This window comes from Neoarius graeffei, chromosome 26, assembly GCF_027579695.1.
Source record: "Neoarius graeffei isolate fNeoGra1 chromosome 26, fNeoGra1.pri, whole genome shotgun sequence".
In the NCBI taxonomy this organism is placed as follows: Eukaryota; Metazoa; Chordata; class Actinopteri; order Siluriformes; family Ariidae; genus Neoarius; species Neoarius graeffei.
Window position 1 is genome coordinate 53,987,698 of NC_083594.1, and position 16,369 is coordinate 54,004,066.

At 38.7% G+C, this 16,369-nt stretch overlaps 1 protein-coding gene across 6 annotated transcripts in view; it reads left to right on the forward strand.

Annotated features, from left to right (window-relative positions):
• The first annotated feature begins 3,386 nt into the window (after window positions 1-3,386).
• The window catches only part of LOC132874479 (mucin-2-like), a 31,277-nt gene continuing 18,294 nt past the window's right edge, over window positions 3,387-16,369 (forward strand). For all 6 annotated transcript variants that reach the window (XM_060910685.1, XM_060910687.1, XM_060910688.1 and 3 more), the window contains exons 1-5: window positions 3,387-3,479; window positions 3,625-3,918; window positions 4,960-5,013; window positions 5,471-5,770; window positions 5,952-6,266. In XM_060910685.1, coding sequence (XP_060766668.1) covers window positions 3,422-3,479; window positions 3,625-3,918; window positions 4,960-5,013; window positions 5,471-5,770; window positions 5,952-6,266 — 1,021 coding nt within the window. In that variant the 5' untranslated portion in view covers window positions 3,387-3,421. The remainder of the gene's footprint in view (window positions 3,480-3,624; window positions 3,919-4,959; window positions 5,014-5,470; window positions 5,771-5,951; window positions 6,267-16,369) is intronic.

Genomic DNA, 16,369 nt, shown 5'->3' on the forward strand with positions numbered 1-16,369 from the left:
ACATTCAAGACAGTTGAGTCATTTTTCTCACTGAAGAATAATTGTTGTATTTTATACTTTTTAAAGCTCAGAACATGTCAGCCCTGCAATAACCTGGCAAATTGTCCAGGGTGTACCCCGCCTCTCGCCCGTAGTCAGCTGGGATAGGCTCCATCTCGCCTGCAACCTTGTAGAACAGGATAAACGGCTACAGATAATGGATGGAAAGTTCAGAACATTTTTTCTTCCATTCAGTTTAAAAAAATGCTAAAATGCAGACAAAAAAGTTTGAAAAAAGTTTTATTTTAATCTGAACATCATGTTACTGTGAGACACCTCTAACTTTACACACAATGAGAATTTCCAGACACCAGTCTAGACGTAAAAGTGGATTGTAAGAAAGCGGGGTGAGGATCGTTTTGCTATCAGCTAGTGGATAAACCGTGATGCTGCTCTGTGGTCGGGGCTTCGACACTACAGCGTTGGCTTTCTCAGCTTCAGTTGAGGTTTCATCTACAACATCGAGTGAGATAAAATCTGTCCATCCGCTTCTTTACTGACAACAGCACACTTCCTGTCAGCAAACCAAATCATCTACAAGAACTCTGGGTTCTGTGCAGCACTGAATTATTTCTAATCACACTCTCCACTGTCACTCAGATGAGTCAAGGTTTCTTCCTCATGTCGTCTCGGGGAGATTTTCCTCAACACTGTTGCCTCTGTCTCGCTCGTTAGGGATCAATTAAAAGCTGATCATCAGATTTCTGGAAAACTGTTTTGAACAAGATCCATTGTTTCAAGCACAATATAAATAAAACTGAACTGAACAGAAAATCCAGAACGCAGAAACACCACAGCACACAACAACCACTGACTTTTATTCCCTTTCTACTTCCAGGTGTTCACACTCTCACCATCCCTCATGGGCATGTTTCAGATCTTAATTATCTGACATTATGAGACTGGTGCAGATGTTTTTTTTTTGGGGGGGGCACAAAAAAAAGCTTTAGTACATGGCTACTTGGAATTGTGATTTGATTTTATTGCAGATACCAAGATATTCCTGCCGTTTTTTAATTAATAATGTTTAAAGAATGAATAAAATAAATCGTTATGTGGGATTGAGCTGAAGAGTTTATGGTATAGATTTATATTTAATAGTAAGTACTAACTTAGGTTTTTTGCCTCGTGACATGAATGCAGTTAAAAGTGAGCTGGATGAGTCCTGTTAGATTTGAACAGGGCACAGGAACTTCGTGCATCGACATAATAACATACTGTATTCCCGGACTGCACTGTAGACTGTAGACATGTAAAGGGTGTGCGCCGTCCTTTTATTTTTATGGTATCATTCACACATATGTTCACAAACCAAAACGATAAGATGCTGCAGCAGGTTCACTGCGTACACACACACACACACACACACACACACACACACACACACACACACACACACACACGACGGCTGTCTGGCTTCTGCTCGTATTCGTTAACAGGGTCTCCCTGAACTCACTATACCCTGTGTATGTACATGGGACACGTGCTATTTTGGGGCGGAGCCTCACTTTGATTTTTCCGACAGTGGCTGGGTCGGTCTGTGATCGATGTTGATTTTTGTAACGGCTCTGAAGAAAATCTGCTTGAAATCCCCTGAGACTCAGGAGCTAAGACTTAGTATCAGACTTGTTCACATGTAACTCACACAATCAGTGTATCGTTCTCTCAGTCTGTTCGACTCAGGAGCTCAGACTGCAGTTACTGACTTTGTATTACAGACATGCAGCTCCTGCAGTCTGTGTTTATAGTTCTCTCGGTATGAAGCTCTGCCTTAAGTGGCCCCTGACAGTCCCTCAGTTCCCCTGGCTATACTGTATTCACTGTCTTACCTGGACATTGACTGTCCTGAGCAGGAGCTCAGATTGCAGTTACTAAAACAGTAATGATTTATTGATCGAAGGTGTTTTGTGGTCAGTGTTCTACACTGTAGTGTGTCATGTGGTCATGCATTACATTACAGTGCAACTTTCATAAATATGACCAGATATCAGTTGTAATAATGTTCTAAACATTTACCTGCAACTCCGACAAGATCATTTTCAGTGACTAATAAAATGGTTCTGAAAGTTCCTACTTTGAAAACGTATTTTTGATACGGCCATTTTCTTTAAGAGATTTCATTTACAACTTGTCTCTAACAGCTCAAAATGCATCTCCGGGCATTTAAAAACTGCAGAGCTTCTGGGGGCCTCTGGCGGGCCCCTGGACCCCCGGCCTTACTGGGTTGACGCCCCCTTTCCCATTTTCCTGGATCCGCCCCTGAAAGGCAAAAATAGGCTCTGTTTCCACTCAATGAATGAATGAATGAATGAATGCAGAGTGATGGCTCCCCCCAGTGGTTAAAATAATTACTACATGAGAGTTTCAAGCTGAGATGAAACCTCTTGATGATGGGAACCTGGAGGTCTGGAGTGATGATGTGCAGTGAGTTTAACTGTCTGGGTCAAAGCAAAAATATGCTGGAAAATATTTTATTCAAAAATGTTTTCTCCAAAACTAAACAAACACATTCAACATGTTGGGGTGGCACGGTGGTGTAGTGGTTAGCACGGTTGCTTCACTGCAAGAAGGTTCCGGGTTTGAACCCAGTGGCCAAGGAGGGCCTTTCTGTGTGGAGTTTGCATGTTCTCCCCGTGTCTGCGTGGGTTTCCTCTGGGTGCTCTGGTTTCCCCCAAAGACATGCAGTTAAGTTGATGTGGGGTGGCTTTGGGCTGAGGTGCGCTTGAGTGAGGTACCGAACCCCTGACTGCTCCCTGGGCGCTCTGGTGTGGCTGCCCGCTGCTCTGGGTGGGTGTGTGTGTGTTCACTGCTTCAGATGGGTTAAATGCAGAGGATGAATTTCACTGTTCTTGCATGTGACAAATAAAGGTTTCTTCTTAAATCTGTTTCAGACTTTCCTCATCACACACCAGTTGTACAGTCAGCTCTTGTTTGCTGGATGGACTCTGTATGATCCACGCTGCCAGGCCTGGAGCTCCTTCAGCCGTTGGGCTGTGTTGTGTTGGACTTATTGTACTGGGTTCATGTGTATTTCCTGTCCTGTATCTTGTCTGGATGCAGTGAACTGTTTCCTAATTTGCACTCCATGTTGTGCAGTAATTATCTTGTCCCTCACTGCTCTCAGTTCGCTTCCACTGGACACTTGGATATGACGAGAATGATGAGACAATAAAACTCTACATGCTTCTGGAATTTTTTTTTCAGGTCTGATAAAGCTGCTCAGAAGTGAATGTGTGAAGCACACACTGCACAGTTTAGAGGTGTGTATTCTGATAAACACTCGAGTGTTCGTGGTTTTCTTGTGGCTTAAATGTTCTGCTTCCTGATTCTGTTCTTTTCAGATGAGCGTCTCGATGATTTCACTTCGTCCAGTGGCTGTGAAATGGCGGCGCTCGTCCTCCTGTTCTTCTTCCATCTGATTCTGGACATTCGCTCTCAAAGTGAGTCGTTATTATGGTGCTGGGATTTGAGGGATTTGTTCTAAGAGACGTTTCAAAAGTAATTCAAGAGATTTCAAGCAGTGACATTCAGTTTGATGTTCAGTGTGTGCATTAATGACACGGTGTGTTTTGTTTATCATTGTAGATGTTCCTCAGCTGCTCGTGTCTCCTGAAGTTCTCACAGAGAGAGGATCAGTGGAGCTTCACTGTTCTGTTCCACACAATGTTAAAGTGTCTCGGTGTTCTTTCTACCCAGAGGGAGACGACACAAATGTAAAATCCTCTCCATCATGTCGGCTCTCAGTCACTGGTTCTGATCTGATCAGGTGGACAGGACGCAGGTCTCCTGGAACACTTCAGATTATTTGTTTCTATGTGTTGGATAACTCTGTTCGTTCCCCTTCTCCTCACTCTCGCCCAGCTCCAGTCACAGTGCTGAGTAAGATCAACATTACATTTTATAACATGTCCATCACTGTCTCATTTACACTTTTAATGCATTAATAACAACATGAACCTCTGTAATAATTCTGTCTTCATTTCAATATGTCCATTATAGTGTTCTCTCTCTCTCTCTCTCTCTCTCTCTCTCTCTCTCTCTCTCTGCAGATCAGAAACCAAATTTAAGCGTCGTTTATGATAATCAGTTTGATGAATTCAGATTTGTGTGTGTAATCCCAGGGTCAGAGTCAGTAACTGCTGATTTTAGCTGTAATCTCTATACACTGGAGAAACAACTCCACTTTTCCAAAACCAAAGATCTCAAAAGAGAAGATCTGGGAAGGCGGATTGTTTTTTTACAGCACAGAGAAATTATGTGTTTAATCGTCTGCAGTCAGTAAAGAATCGTGAAGTGAGCTGTGATTATTCAGTGACCTCTGACCCGACTGCTCACTCTAAAAAATAAATGACCTTATTTACGCAAAAAAATTGTGGCAACAATTTCCACGTAATTTTCTTATGTAAATCTTAGGTTTGTTTTCCAAATATCCTTTACTATAATATTTTATGTAAAGCTTACGAATGTTTTTTACATACATTTTTCTACACTGTAAACCCGAATAAGTTGAGTTTACTTAAAAAAATTGAGGAAAGTGGTTGCCTTAAAAAAAATAAGTAATTATTAATGATTGAATTGAGTACCTTAAACTTACAATCTTCTGGTAAGTTTAAGGTACTCAATTCAATCATTAATAATTACTTATTTTTTTTAAGGCAACCACTTTCCTCAATTTTTTTTAAGTAAACTCAACTTTTTCGGGTTTACAGTGTATAATGAAGCTGACAGAATGTTGTAATTTTATGTATACTATACACATTTAACTATAGCTTATTTACAACACCCCAAAGTCATTTTTTACAGTGCTCGCTCTCCGATGAGTGAGAAATACAACATGATGCGTAAATTATATTTAATCAATTACATTTCTTTTATACCTTTGAATTGTGTTTGAACTTGTTCACATCTGTTGTTCATCAGGTTTCTTTCCTTCACCAACACAGTCGTCCATCACTCCTGAGAAATCTCCTGCACGTGAGTTCATTTTATTTTATTTCCTGCTGTTTGGTTCTGTTACACTTTTTCATGACTGAAGTTTAATCTGCATTCTGTTACACTTGTAAGATTCATTTATTTTATTTCACATCTTCCTCTTTTTTGAAACAATATTCTGTAGATTATGTGTGAAGTTATTTAGTGATTAAAGAGGAATCAAGCTTTGGTAAATTCATTTCTTTCGGTGTCACAGTTTAATTCCCCAAACTCACACATCTGGAGGTTAAAAGAGACGCGTTACAGTTTAATGTCTTCCTTTAGATTTTAGAAAAATAGATATGAAGATGAATTTACTCTGAACTTTCTGAAACCCTCCCTGTGCATTTACACTCTCAGGATGGAGAGAATTACAGCAGGAATCAGTTTGACATTTCATTCAGAAGTCGGTGACTGATGTTGTTCTGGACTCTATGTGTGTGTGTGTGTGTGTGTGTAGATGTTCCTCAGCTGCTCGTGTCTCCTGAAGTTCTCACAGAGAGAGGATCAGTGGAGCTTCACTGTTCTGTTCCAAACAATGTTAAAGTGTCTCGGTGTTCTTTCTACCCAGAGGGAGACGACACATTTATTAAACTCTCTCCATCTCCATCATGTCGGCTCTCAGTCACTGGTTCTGATCTGATCAGGTGGACAGGACGCAGCTCTCCTGAAACACTTCGGATTATTTGTTTCTATGTGTTGGATAACTCTGTTCGTTCTCCTTCTCCTCATTCTCGCCCAGCTCCAGTCACAGTGCTGAGTAAGATCAACATTACACCGAGTGTGTATTATTGTCTGTGTGGATCATAACATTTCTAATAGACATTTATAATTACTCAATTAACATTCACAATGGAGTATTTGATGTAACTGATTAATTCATTCATGAATAGTTTTATTTGTTTGTTTGTTTGTTTGTTTGTTTGTTTATCTCTCTGCAGATCAGAAACCAAAGCTAAGCGTCGTTTATGATGATCAGCTCCATAAATTCACATTTTCATGTGAAATCCCAGGGTCAGAGTCAGTAACTGCTGATTTGAGCTGTAATCTCTACACTGGAGAAAAAACTCAGTTTTTCTCAAACACATCCTTTCAGAAGAGAGACTCTGGGAAGGCGGTTTGTGTTTTTATAGCAGATAGAAATGATGTGTTTAATCGTCAGCCATCAGTAAAGAGTCGTGAAGTGAGCTGTGATTATTCAGTGACCTCTGACCCGACTGCTCGCTCTCCGATGAGTGAGAAATACAACACGATGCGTAAGTTATATTTAATCACATGACTGGGCTTTGATGTGCATCGCTTTATAAATCTGATTCATTTTTAATCCATTTGTATTTTAGATTTCTTTCCTGAAACACCACAGCGGCCCACAACTAAACCCTCCCCGACTGGTCACTCACTCAGTTTTAATGCACATTATAATTCTGAGGTCTTCGTTTTATTCTGCTTAATTTATATTCACGGAGTAATGCAAAAAAAAAAAAAAAATCAGTGTGTGTAGTTTATGTAAATATTTGTGAGTTCCTGTGTTCAGGTGGTTTTATACTGGAAACTGCTCGAGTGAACTTTGTGCAGTTTTATTCCCATCAACACGATAAAGTCCATGAACTGAGTTACAGGATACTGTTTATTATTCATATCTGTGTTTTATTGATATCAGTTATAATCTGATCATTCTCTCCTGGAGCTGAACGTGATAGAGTTCCTCAAAATTATCATCATCATCATCATCATCATCATCATCATCAGATCTCAGCCAGTTCTCCTCACTGAAACTCACGAATTCATATCGAACAGAAATATCACACTTAGAGACGATTACTTTAGATAACAGTTGATTTTAGGATTAAAATAATCCCCTTCATCTTTATTTTCTATAATTCAGTAAATTCTAAATATTTCTTTTATCTCAGATTTTGCACGTTTTGTCAGGTTTTTCTTCTCCCTCAACAACGTCATCCACAACTACACTGTAAACCCGAATAAGTTGAGTTTACTTAAAAAAATTGAGGAAAGTGGTTGCCTTAAAAAAATAAGTAATTATTAATGATTGAATTGAGTACCTTAAACTTACCAGAAGATTGTAAGTTTAAGGTACTCAATTCAATCATTAATAATTGCTTATTTTTTTTAAGGCAACCACTTTCCTCAATTTTTTTAAGTAAACTCAACTTATTCGGGTTTACAGTGAAAGAGAAAACGAGAACAGGTTCCATTTAAATTCAGACTTTTATCATTCAACATTTAATGCGCATCATTTATACATTTTCAATTGTATTATTATATTATTCATTCTATTTTCTACAGATATACAACAAACAATTATTTGGTCTTTTTTTAACATGTGTTTGTTTTTCCTTTTGTCTCATGGACCATCAACTCCAACCACAGACAGAAAGAAACCGACTGCAGGTCAGTTCACTCCTTCAGCTCCCGCTGTTTATAGTAGAATCAGAACCAGAATCATGTTTATGGGCCCAGTTTGTTGACACACACAAGGGATTTGGTTCTGGCAGTTGGTGTCTCTGTTGCGATAGAGAAAAGGAAAAAAAAAAAGAAGAAGAAAAGAATGTCAATATGTATGTGTAATGTACAAGTATATGCAACATAAAGCATTTATGTTAATGTAATGCGTCATATAGACAATGTAGATGTGACACAATGTAAACAAATGTGTAATCTATAGTATCTATTCTATTAACAGTTATTCCACGAAATCGAGCCGTATGTGAGCTGATAGCCGACGAGGCGCGTAGCACCGAGATTGAGTGGAATAACTGTTTTATTCGAGCCACAGTCAGTGGATTTTGAGAAACAGAACATTTTTATTTTTATTTTTTGCAAATTCGATAAATCAAATCTATACAAAACATCCAATAAAATAATTTCTGCTTAGAATGTAAACAAACTGGCAAAATGACAGGAGTAATTTGTGAAAAATGCAATAATAATAATAATAATAATAATAATAATAATAATAATACTTGAAAAATAAAAAAGATACGTTCTTCCCATCAAATACCTTCATTCCATATTTTGTGGGTTTTTTGTATTTTTGGGGTTTTCTTCTTCTATCAGGTTTTTTGTCAGTTGGCAAGCCAATTTAAATGTGCATTACTGCCACCATCTGGGCTGGAGCGTGAAACAGGAGCTATTGGGGGAAAAACCCAGTATTCTTTCAGCTATTTCTGTTTCTTTTTGTTGTTTTGTTTTCAAGTAGAGTTTTTATTTCATTCTCGGTTGGTTCAGCAACATGTTCCACCATTTTGTTTTTCTCTACTCACGGTATATGATCTGATATCCTCGTAGTAGATTAGCCAATCAGAGCGCATGATTGCTCATATCCAGTGACTGTGGATAGAATAATATACAGTATACAGAAGATGTGCAGGATATTTACAGACAAGACACAATATATAAAAATTATACACACAGCACAGTCAGTGCACACAGAGTGCAGTGTGATGGTGCAAACAAGGCAATATGATATTGTATATATCCTTCAGTTACAGGAGAAAACATTCTCCAGTTTTTATCAGATATTGTAAATCTCTCTGTAGATTTTCCTGTTGATCTAATCCCAATTAAAAGTTTGTACACCCCTACTCATTCATCAACGTATTGAACAGGCTAGTTTAAAGGTATTTAATCCTTGGTGGAGAAGTCTATGTTTGCAGTAACAGCTTCAAGATGCTTCCTGGATGAAGAAATGAATCTCTCTCAGTGTTCAGGGGGATTTTGGCTCATTAAAGACACAAACAGTCTTGAAATGAAACGCTGGATCATGATCTTCAGCTCATTAAACACATTTTCTATCACTATTCAGTCGAAAAATAGTTGACGTGTTGAACACTTATTTCCTCCGCTGGGTATGTGATCGTGAACTATCGTGTGCAGCTTCATTCCCATCAGCACATGTACGAGTTTTTTCATGTTGTCGATCTTTGTAAAACTTCCGTGTTCTTTCATAGAGGTGAACAACCCAACACGAGCAATCAGCCTGATTTATCTAAAAGTACGTCAGTCATTAAAAACCCGGATTGTTCTGTGTTTATTCTGATCATCTGCAAACATAACACTTTCTGAATTCACACCTCAGCAAATTTAAAAAAATAAAAATAAAAATAAATAAATAAACCGCAATACTTAATAATGAGAACATCAGTGATAACAGGAAGTAACTTGTTTCACCAATGAAATGCCATTCTTTACTGAATAAAGCTGTTAGTATGGGTGAATTGCTGTGGTAGAAGAGGAATAAAACATTTCAGGGTGTGTTTTTAGAGGAAAATAATCAACTTCAGTGTAGTAACAGTGACTCTGATCCATTACACCACACTGTTGTGAATTATTTTTCTAAAACAGCATGATGAGAGTGTTTTATTCTTTACTTCATGCTCTAACCAGAGAAACTCTCTCAGTTTTGGACCGATAACAGACAAATTCTCCAATATTTTATCCAATAATAATGGAAACATCTTGAATTTTACACGATTGTGTTCAGGATCTTTGTCGGTGCTGCTGCCGTCAGTCCTCGGTGTCTGTGTTTTACTGGCTGGAATGATGAGCGTCTTTCTCTGCAGCTTTATCAGTAAGTCTTTAACTTCATCTCCTCGTGTCTCTCCTGCACACCGTCCTGTGTGAAACTGATCATGGAGATCGTTCAGATCTGACAGAAGGTGTTTGTTCTGTTTCTTTTTCAGGGAAGCAGACGGCTGAGAGGTGAGAGATTTACTGTGTTCAGCTTAATCGTGTATCATTGGTTTTATCTGATCGAAACGCCTCATAGCCGTGTTTATCTGAGTGTTTCTGTGGATTTCTTCCCCCGACAGACGCAAAATGGACTTGACCCAAGGTGATCAGGGTACGTTTATTCATTTCTTTCCTCTCTCGAAATGTCCAAATTACAAACAAACACTGAAAGTCAGCTCACATCCACTGAGCCTCGGTAAATACGAGGGCATCTCAAGCTATTTAATCCAAAAAAGGAAACTTTCATATATTCATGACACGTTAAAGGGAAATATTTCAAGCCTTTTTTTGTTTTAATTTTCATGAATATATCTTATAGCTCATGAGAATCAGAAATCCAGTGTCTCAGATGATTAGAACATTTCCCAAGATCAATCAAAAAAGGATTTACAATACAGAAATGTACAAATTCTAGAAAGTGTGGTCAGTTATACACTCAGTACTTGGTTGGGCAATGGGGCGTGGCATGGAGGCGATCAGCCTGTGGCACTGCTGAGGTGTTATTGAAGCCCAGGTTACTTTGATAGCGACCTTCAACTCGTCTGTATTTTTGGGTCGGGTGGTGTATCTCATCTTCCTCTTGACAGTTGCTCATAGAGTCTCTCTGGAGTTTGGTTCAGGCGAGATGGTTGGCCAGTCAAGCACAGTAATATCAGGGTCAGCAAACCATTTGGTCATAGTTTTGGCACTGTAGTCAGGTGCTAAGTCCTGCTGGAAAAGGAAATCAGCATGTCCAGAAAGCTTGTCAGCAGATGGAAGCATGAAGTGCTGTACAATCTCCTGGTAGATGCTGCATTGACTTTGAACTTGATAAAACACAGTGGACCAACACCAGCAGATGACATGGCACTAAAAATCATCACATACTGCAGAAACGTCACACTGGACCTCAAACACCTGGGATTCTGTGCCTCTCCACTCTTCCTCCAGACTCTTGGACCTTGATTTCCAAATGAAATGCAAAATTTACTGAAAAGATGACTTTGGACCACTGAGCAACAGTCCAGTTCTTTCTCTCTTTAGCCCTGGTAAGACGCTTCTCACGTTGTCTCTGGTTCAGGAGGGGCTTAATATGAGGAATGTGAGAGTTGTAGGCCCTTTCCTGAAGATGTCTGTTCGTGGTGGCTCTTGATGCACTGACACCAACCTCAGTCCACTCCTTGTGAAGCTCTCCCAAGTTCTTGAATTGACTTTTCTTGACAATCCTCTCAAGGCTGAGGTCATCCCTGTTGCTTGTGCACCTTTTCCAGCCACCCTTTTCAGCAATGACCTTCTGTGGCTTACCCTCCTTGTGCAGGAGGTCAATGATCATCTTCTGGATAACTGTCAGGTCAGCAGTCTTCTCCATGATTGTGGTCACATGAACTGAACTAGGCCGAGAGGTACACAGGATTTATAATTTTACTCAAACTCTAAATGAAATACTCTAATATTGTGAGATTTTTAAATTTTTTTTGCACTGTAGGTCATCATCATCAAAATTAAACTACAAAATTCTCAAAACATTTTAGTTTACATGTGATGAGTCGAGAATATGTTAAATTTTCATTTTATTTAATAACTGATGGAAAATATTGAACTTTTTCTGTGATATTGTAATTGTTTGAGATGCACTAATGTAAAGTTCTGTCATGGCTGACCCTGTGCTCTGTGTGAGATGTAAAGAGAAGTTTCGCTTTTCTGTGATGTACATGTGAGAGATCAAGACTTTCTCCTTCGAAAAGCAAAAAGGACGTTCGTCCACATCTGGTGTTTGGTGTCCTTTACACACTGCTCAACTTTATTCAGCTGGGGTCTGTGATGTGTCTTGGCTTAAACACACAGCTGTGTGTCAAGAGAAATTTTTGCAAAAAAAAATCATAAAATTATATTTATTCATGGAAATTAATATTTACTTACTTGCTTACCTACTTACATGAGTGAACGTTAATGACAGTGTTGATCAGGGGTTAAATTGGGATTGGTTATGTGGGGGGGCTCTGCCTCGTACCCGCCCCTGCCCCCGCCGCCCTGCCCCAATATACTTTTTGGAAAATAACCCTCTAATTTGATAACCATATCATATTGCACAGAGATATACACCTTATCTGTGTGTTGTAGGCCTATGTGTGTCTTGTAGTGCCCCCCTACACATTATGGCAGTTTGAATGTAGATTGGTTGGCCAATGTAACAGATTGTACAGGTTGTTGTACATTGGTTTGAAGGAAATGATTAGTGGGGGGTTTGGGGGTCCTCCCCCAGAAGTTTTTTATTATCATACATGTTATTTGCTGAATTCTGGTGCATTTTAATAAGTTGTTAGCTGACTTTACAGAGGTAGGTTGAGCAATATCATGTTAAATCTTGTCACATGCCTACAGGTGAAAAATGTGAAGGAGAAATGTTCAGTGAGAAAATTTGAAGGCTTGCACAATCTTAAACCAAAACAGTTTATTTATTTTGGAGGATAAATGTTAAATATGCCAAAACACTGTCAGTCAAATTGTCAATCAAATATATTCATGCAGTGAATGCAACCAAATACAAACAACACTATAACATTGGAAGCATTTATTATTATTGTTATTATTATGTATTCAATTATTTATTTGGCATGTGGTGCTTTTTGTATTGTCTAGAACATACATAAGATGAGCGTATTATAGCAGCAAAATAGAAGCACAATCATTTGAATGCAGCAAAACTTTTGCTAAACACATACTGTCTAAAAATAAAAACACAACATATTTAGATCAGTATTATTTTTCCCCTCTTCAGTATTATTTGATATTTTGTTTTTAATAATAAAAAATATGATAATGATTATGTTCACTGTATTGTTAATATTATTAGTAGTAGTTGTAACAGCAGTAGAAGTATGTGACTATTTTGTAGCGCACTAGCACTTCCAGAAAAAATTCTGATAAGCAACGAAAGCAGAATTTATGCATAGTAAACAAGATAGGCTAGCTACTTCATTAAATCCCGATGGATTAGGATCGTATGCAGGTAAAAGGGGAGACGGTGTACGGAGAAAATTATAAACAAGTCACAACGCTGAAACACAAGCCCAAAACCCCGCAAACCACGACTTCTGATTTTTTTTAAAGCGAGCTCACAAAAAAAAGAAACCCCAAAGTCGCTTATAAAAAGCGGAATTGGCAACCCACGCAGTGTTCCAGAAACCAGAATCTCTGATCGCAAGTTCTGTTCTAAATAGCTTTGACAGGTCCTCTTGTTATCAGGAAAACTATGATCTATCTCATAAAAGTCATGGGTTTATTGATTAATAAAACGATATTTAATTATTCAGAACTGAAAATCGTGAAAAGGGTTTGTTGCTTTTGATGTGTGCGTGATCATATGCCATCCGCTCCGAGCTTATGTGCCGGGGCTCAGCCCCGGACAGCCCCGGCTCAATTTAACCCCTGGTGTTGATCATGTCCCAGGTGACTGAAAGCTTGAAGAAGTGGTTGATCACTGAGTTTAGCTGTCTTCAGTGTGTGTGTGTGTGTGTGTTGTTCCCCTGCAGATGGTGATGAGATTTACACAGAGGTGATGTACACACTCTCCTCTCAGAGGAAACGTGGCTCCTTTCAGCTTCCTCTGAATGATGGACCCTGAACAGGACGCGCTGCTTCTCTTCTGCACCAAATTCATCTCAGTTCACTTTGACTCGTTCATTTTATCAACACATCTTTACAAGGAGTTACATCTTTTTATCTGATGGTGGTGGTGTGATTTTAAAATATTTCTGAGATAAGCTCACCAGCAGGGTCGAGAAAACTGGACACAAAGTCAAGAACCAGAGGATCAACATGGAATCTCAGGTTTGGTAACGTGAGATACTTGGTGGTACTCTCTGTGTGTGTGTGTACTTCGTAAAGTGTGTGTTGTCAGAATCTTTATAAGAGTGTGCTGTGATTGTGTTCTAATCTGGAACAGGTGCATGGTGATTAGTCCTTGTGTTACACGCTGTGCACTCAAAGCACCAACACACGCAGACATAACGACTGTGTTCATCATTTCTTCCCATTTCTCTGGCTTAACTTTAATCGTATTTTTTCTTCATCATTTCAACAGAAACTGTGAAACAGATTAAAGGAATAAAATCTCTGAACCACGGTGCTGGAGTTGTTGTAATAATTTAATTCTGTAAAAGCACAACTGCTTGATGGAGACGTATTACCTCCGATATTCTGGTTTTACCTCACTCGACAATTTCCCGTTTCTCGACCCCGCCTCTGTGTCATGTTTTTGATCTGTTTGCCTGCTTGTTTTCAAATAAACACGCTTCCTGAGATAAAATCTGTCCATCCGCTTCTTTACTGACAGCAGCACACTTCCTGTCAGCAAACCAAATCATCTACAAGAACTCTGGGTTCTGTGCAGCAGTGAATTATTTCTAATCACACTCTCCACTGTCACTCAGATGAGTCAAGGTTTCTTCCTCATGTCGTCTCGGGGAGTTTTTCCTCAACACTGTTGCCTCTGTCTCGCTCGTTAGGGATCAATTAAAAGCTGATCATCAGATTTCTGGAAAACTGTTTTGGACAAGATCCATTGTTTCAAGCACAATATAAATAAAACTGAACTGAACAGAAAATCCAGAACGCAGAAACACCACAGCACACAACAACCACTGACTTTTATTCCCTTTCTACTGCCAGGTGTTCACACTCTCACCATCCCTCATGGGCATGTTTCAGATCTTAATTATCTGACATTATAAGACTAAAAAATTATGTGTTACATTTTATTTCAAGGCTGAAAACATAAAAAAAAAAATCAGCGTCATTGTGAAATCCATGTTGCATGCTGCACCACTTCCGGCCATTTTGCCTCAAATTTATCTCAGAATGTTTCATTTACTCACAACATGAAAGAGCATTGAGGAGATGAAGATGATTTGCATAAAGTTTGCATAAAGTTGCATAATAATAATGACAACATCACCAGTAGGGGGTGAGCTTCAGCATTTTACTTATCAGTGTGTGTCTGTGTGAGAGAGAATCATAAAAGATTAATCCAACCATTAACTCCAGTCCACTAATCTGACTGGTCGAGCAGTGTTCCCAGAGAGCCAATATTTCAAATAATCACCCTGGGACGTCTCACTGTGTGTCTCACTCCACTCATATGTGTTTTGTCACCAGTGTTGGGAAGGTTATTTTTAAAATGTAATCCCCTACAAATTACAGATTACATGCTCCAAAATGTAATTTGTACCGTAATCCATTAGGTTACTTAAGGTGAGTAACGTAATCTGATTACTTTGGATTACTTGACATTACCATCTTTTTAAAGACTACATGAATGTGTTGAAAACTGCCCAACACATTAGAGGCACTTCACTTCTATTGAGGAGGCCAAAGAAGGGATGCCTGCGCAGAGTGTGCAGCATTCTCAAAGACTCCTCTCATCTGGCAAACAGACTCTTCTAGATCCTTCCCTCCAAGAGACGCTTCAGGAGCCTACCCACCCAAACCACCAGATACAGAAAGAGCTTTTTCTCCACAGCAGTCACCCTACTGAACTTTGTTTAAAGATGATCTTCACCTTCCTCCTTCCACACTGGTCACTCCAATTCTGCATTTCACTGCTGCGTATCTGCTCATTCCTCCTAATTCTTTAGAATCTGCATTTACTGTATGCCATTTGTTTGCAGAAGAGGGTATGTTACGGGAGGGGATGGTGGAGGTGGCGGATAATTATTTCAATGTTTTAGAATTTCCATCAAAATATATATGGCAAACATATACTGTTTGAAACCTTAGACCCTCAGGAATCTATTTATACCCACCAATAGTGATATTGTTTTGTGCATTAACAAAATGTGGGGTGTGCAACAAAAGGTTTATCATATGTTTCATTTGTTGAAAGACAATAAAAAAGCCCAATTTTTCCTTAACAATTTCTTTAGTTCCAACACTTGAAAGTGGAAGAGTATTAGATAGACATAAAGTGTTTTTATAAAACAATTATCAAAAATGAAACTTATTTTTCCATTTACTGTCAGTATTCTTTTAATGACTAAACTGAGCTTATTAAATATCCTATTAAACTTGATGTGAGAATGACAAAAATGCCCTTTTCCACATTTTTATTTCCAAAACTGCAGTGGTGGTACTTTGTACTGAAATTAGGCAAACAAATGCCATTGAAAAGTATTTACAGCTATGGTTACCAACACTTTCTATCACTATGACTACAGTTAAAATAAAGTAGCAATAAAAAAAAAGTAATAAAACATGGATTTTCAATTTCCCTTTCCCTATAAGGGCAAAAAAAATAGCTTTTATGAAACAATTATCAAAAGTGAAATATTTGAATTACAGTCAGTCGTATTCATCCACCAATAATTTCAAAGGACTAAATGTCCGTCAAACTTTGTGACCCTGACAAAAACACTGTTTGCCACAAACCTCGTCACCAGATGTACATTTTAAACAAATATGACATATATTTTCCTTTTATCTGTTAGCAAAACCGTAATATTTTCAGCTTGCTTTTCAGCAACCTACTTAAATCTGTCTCGCTTAGTCTAGAGTCCAGTAAAGGCGGTTGTAGCGCAGCAAGAGCACCTGTTCAAAGTGCTTGTCTGTCATGCGGTTTCGGTGAGGGCTG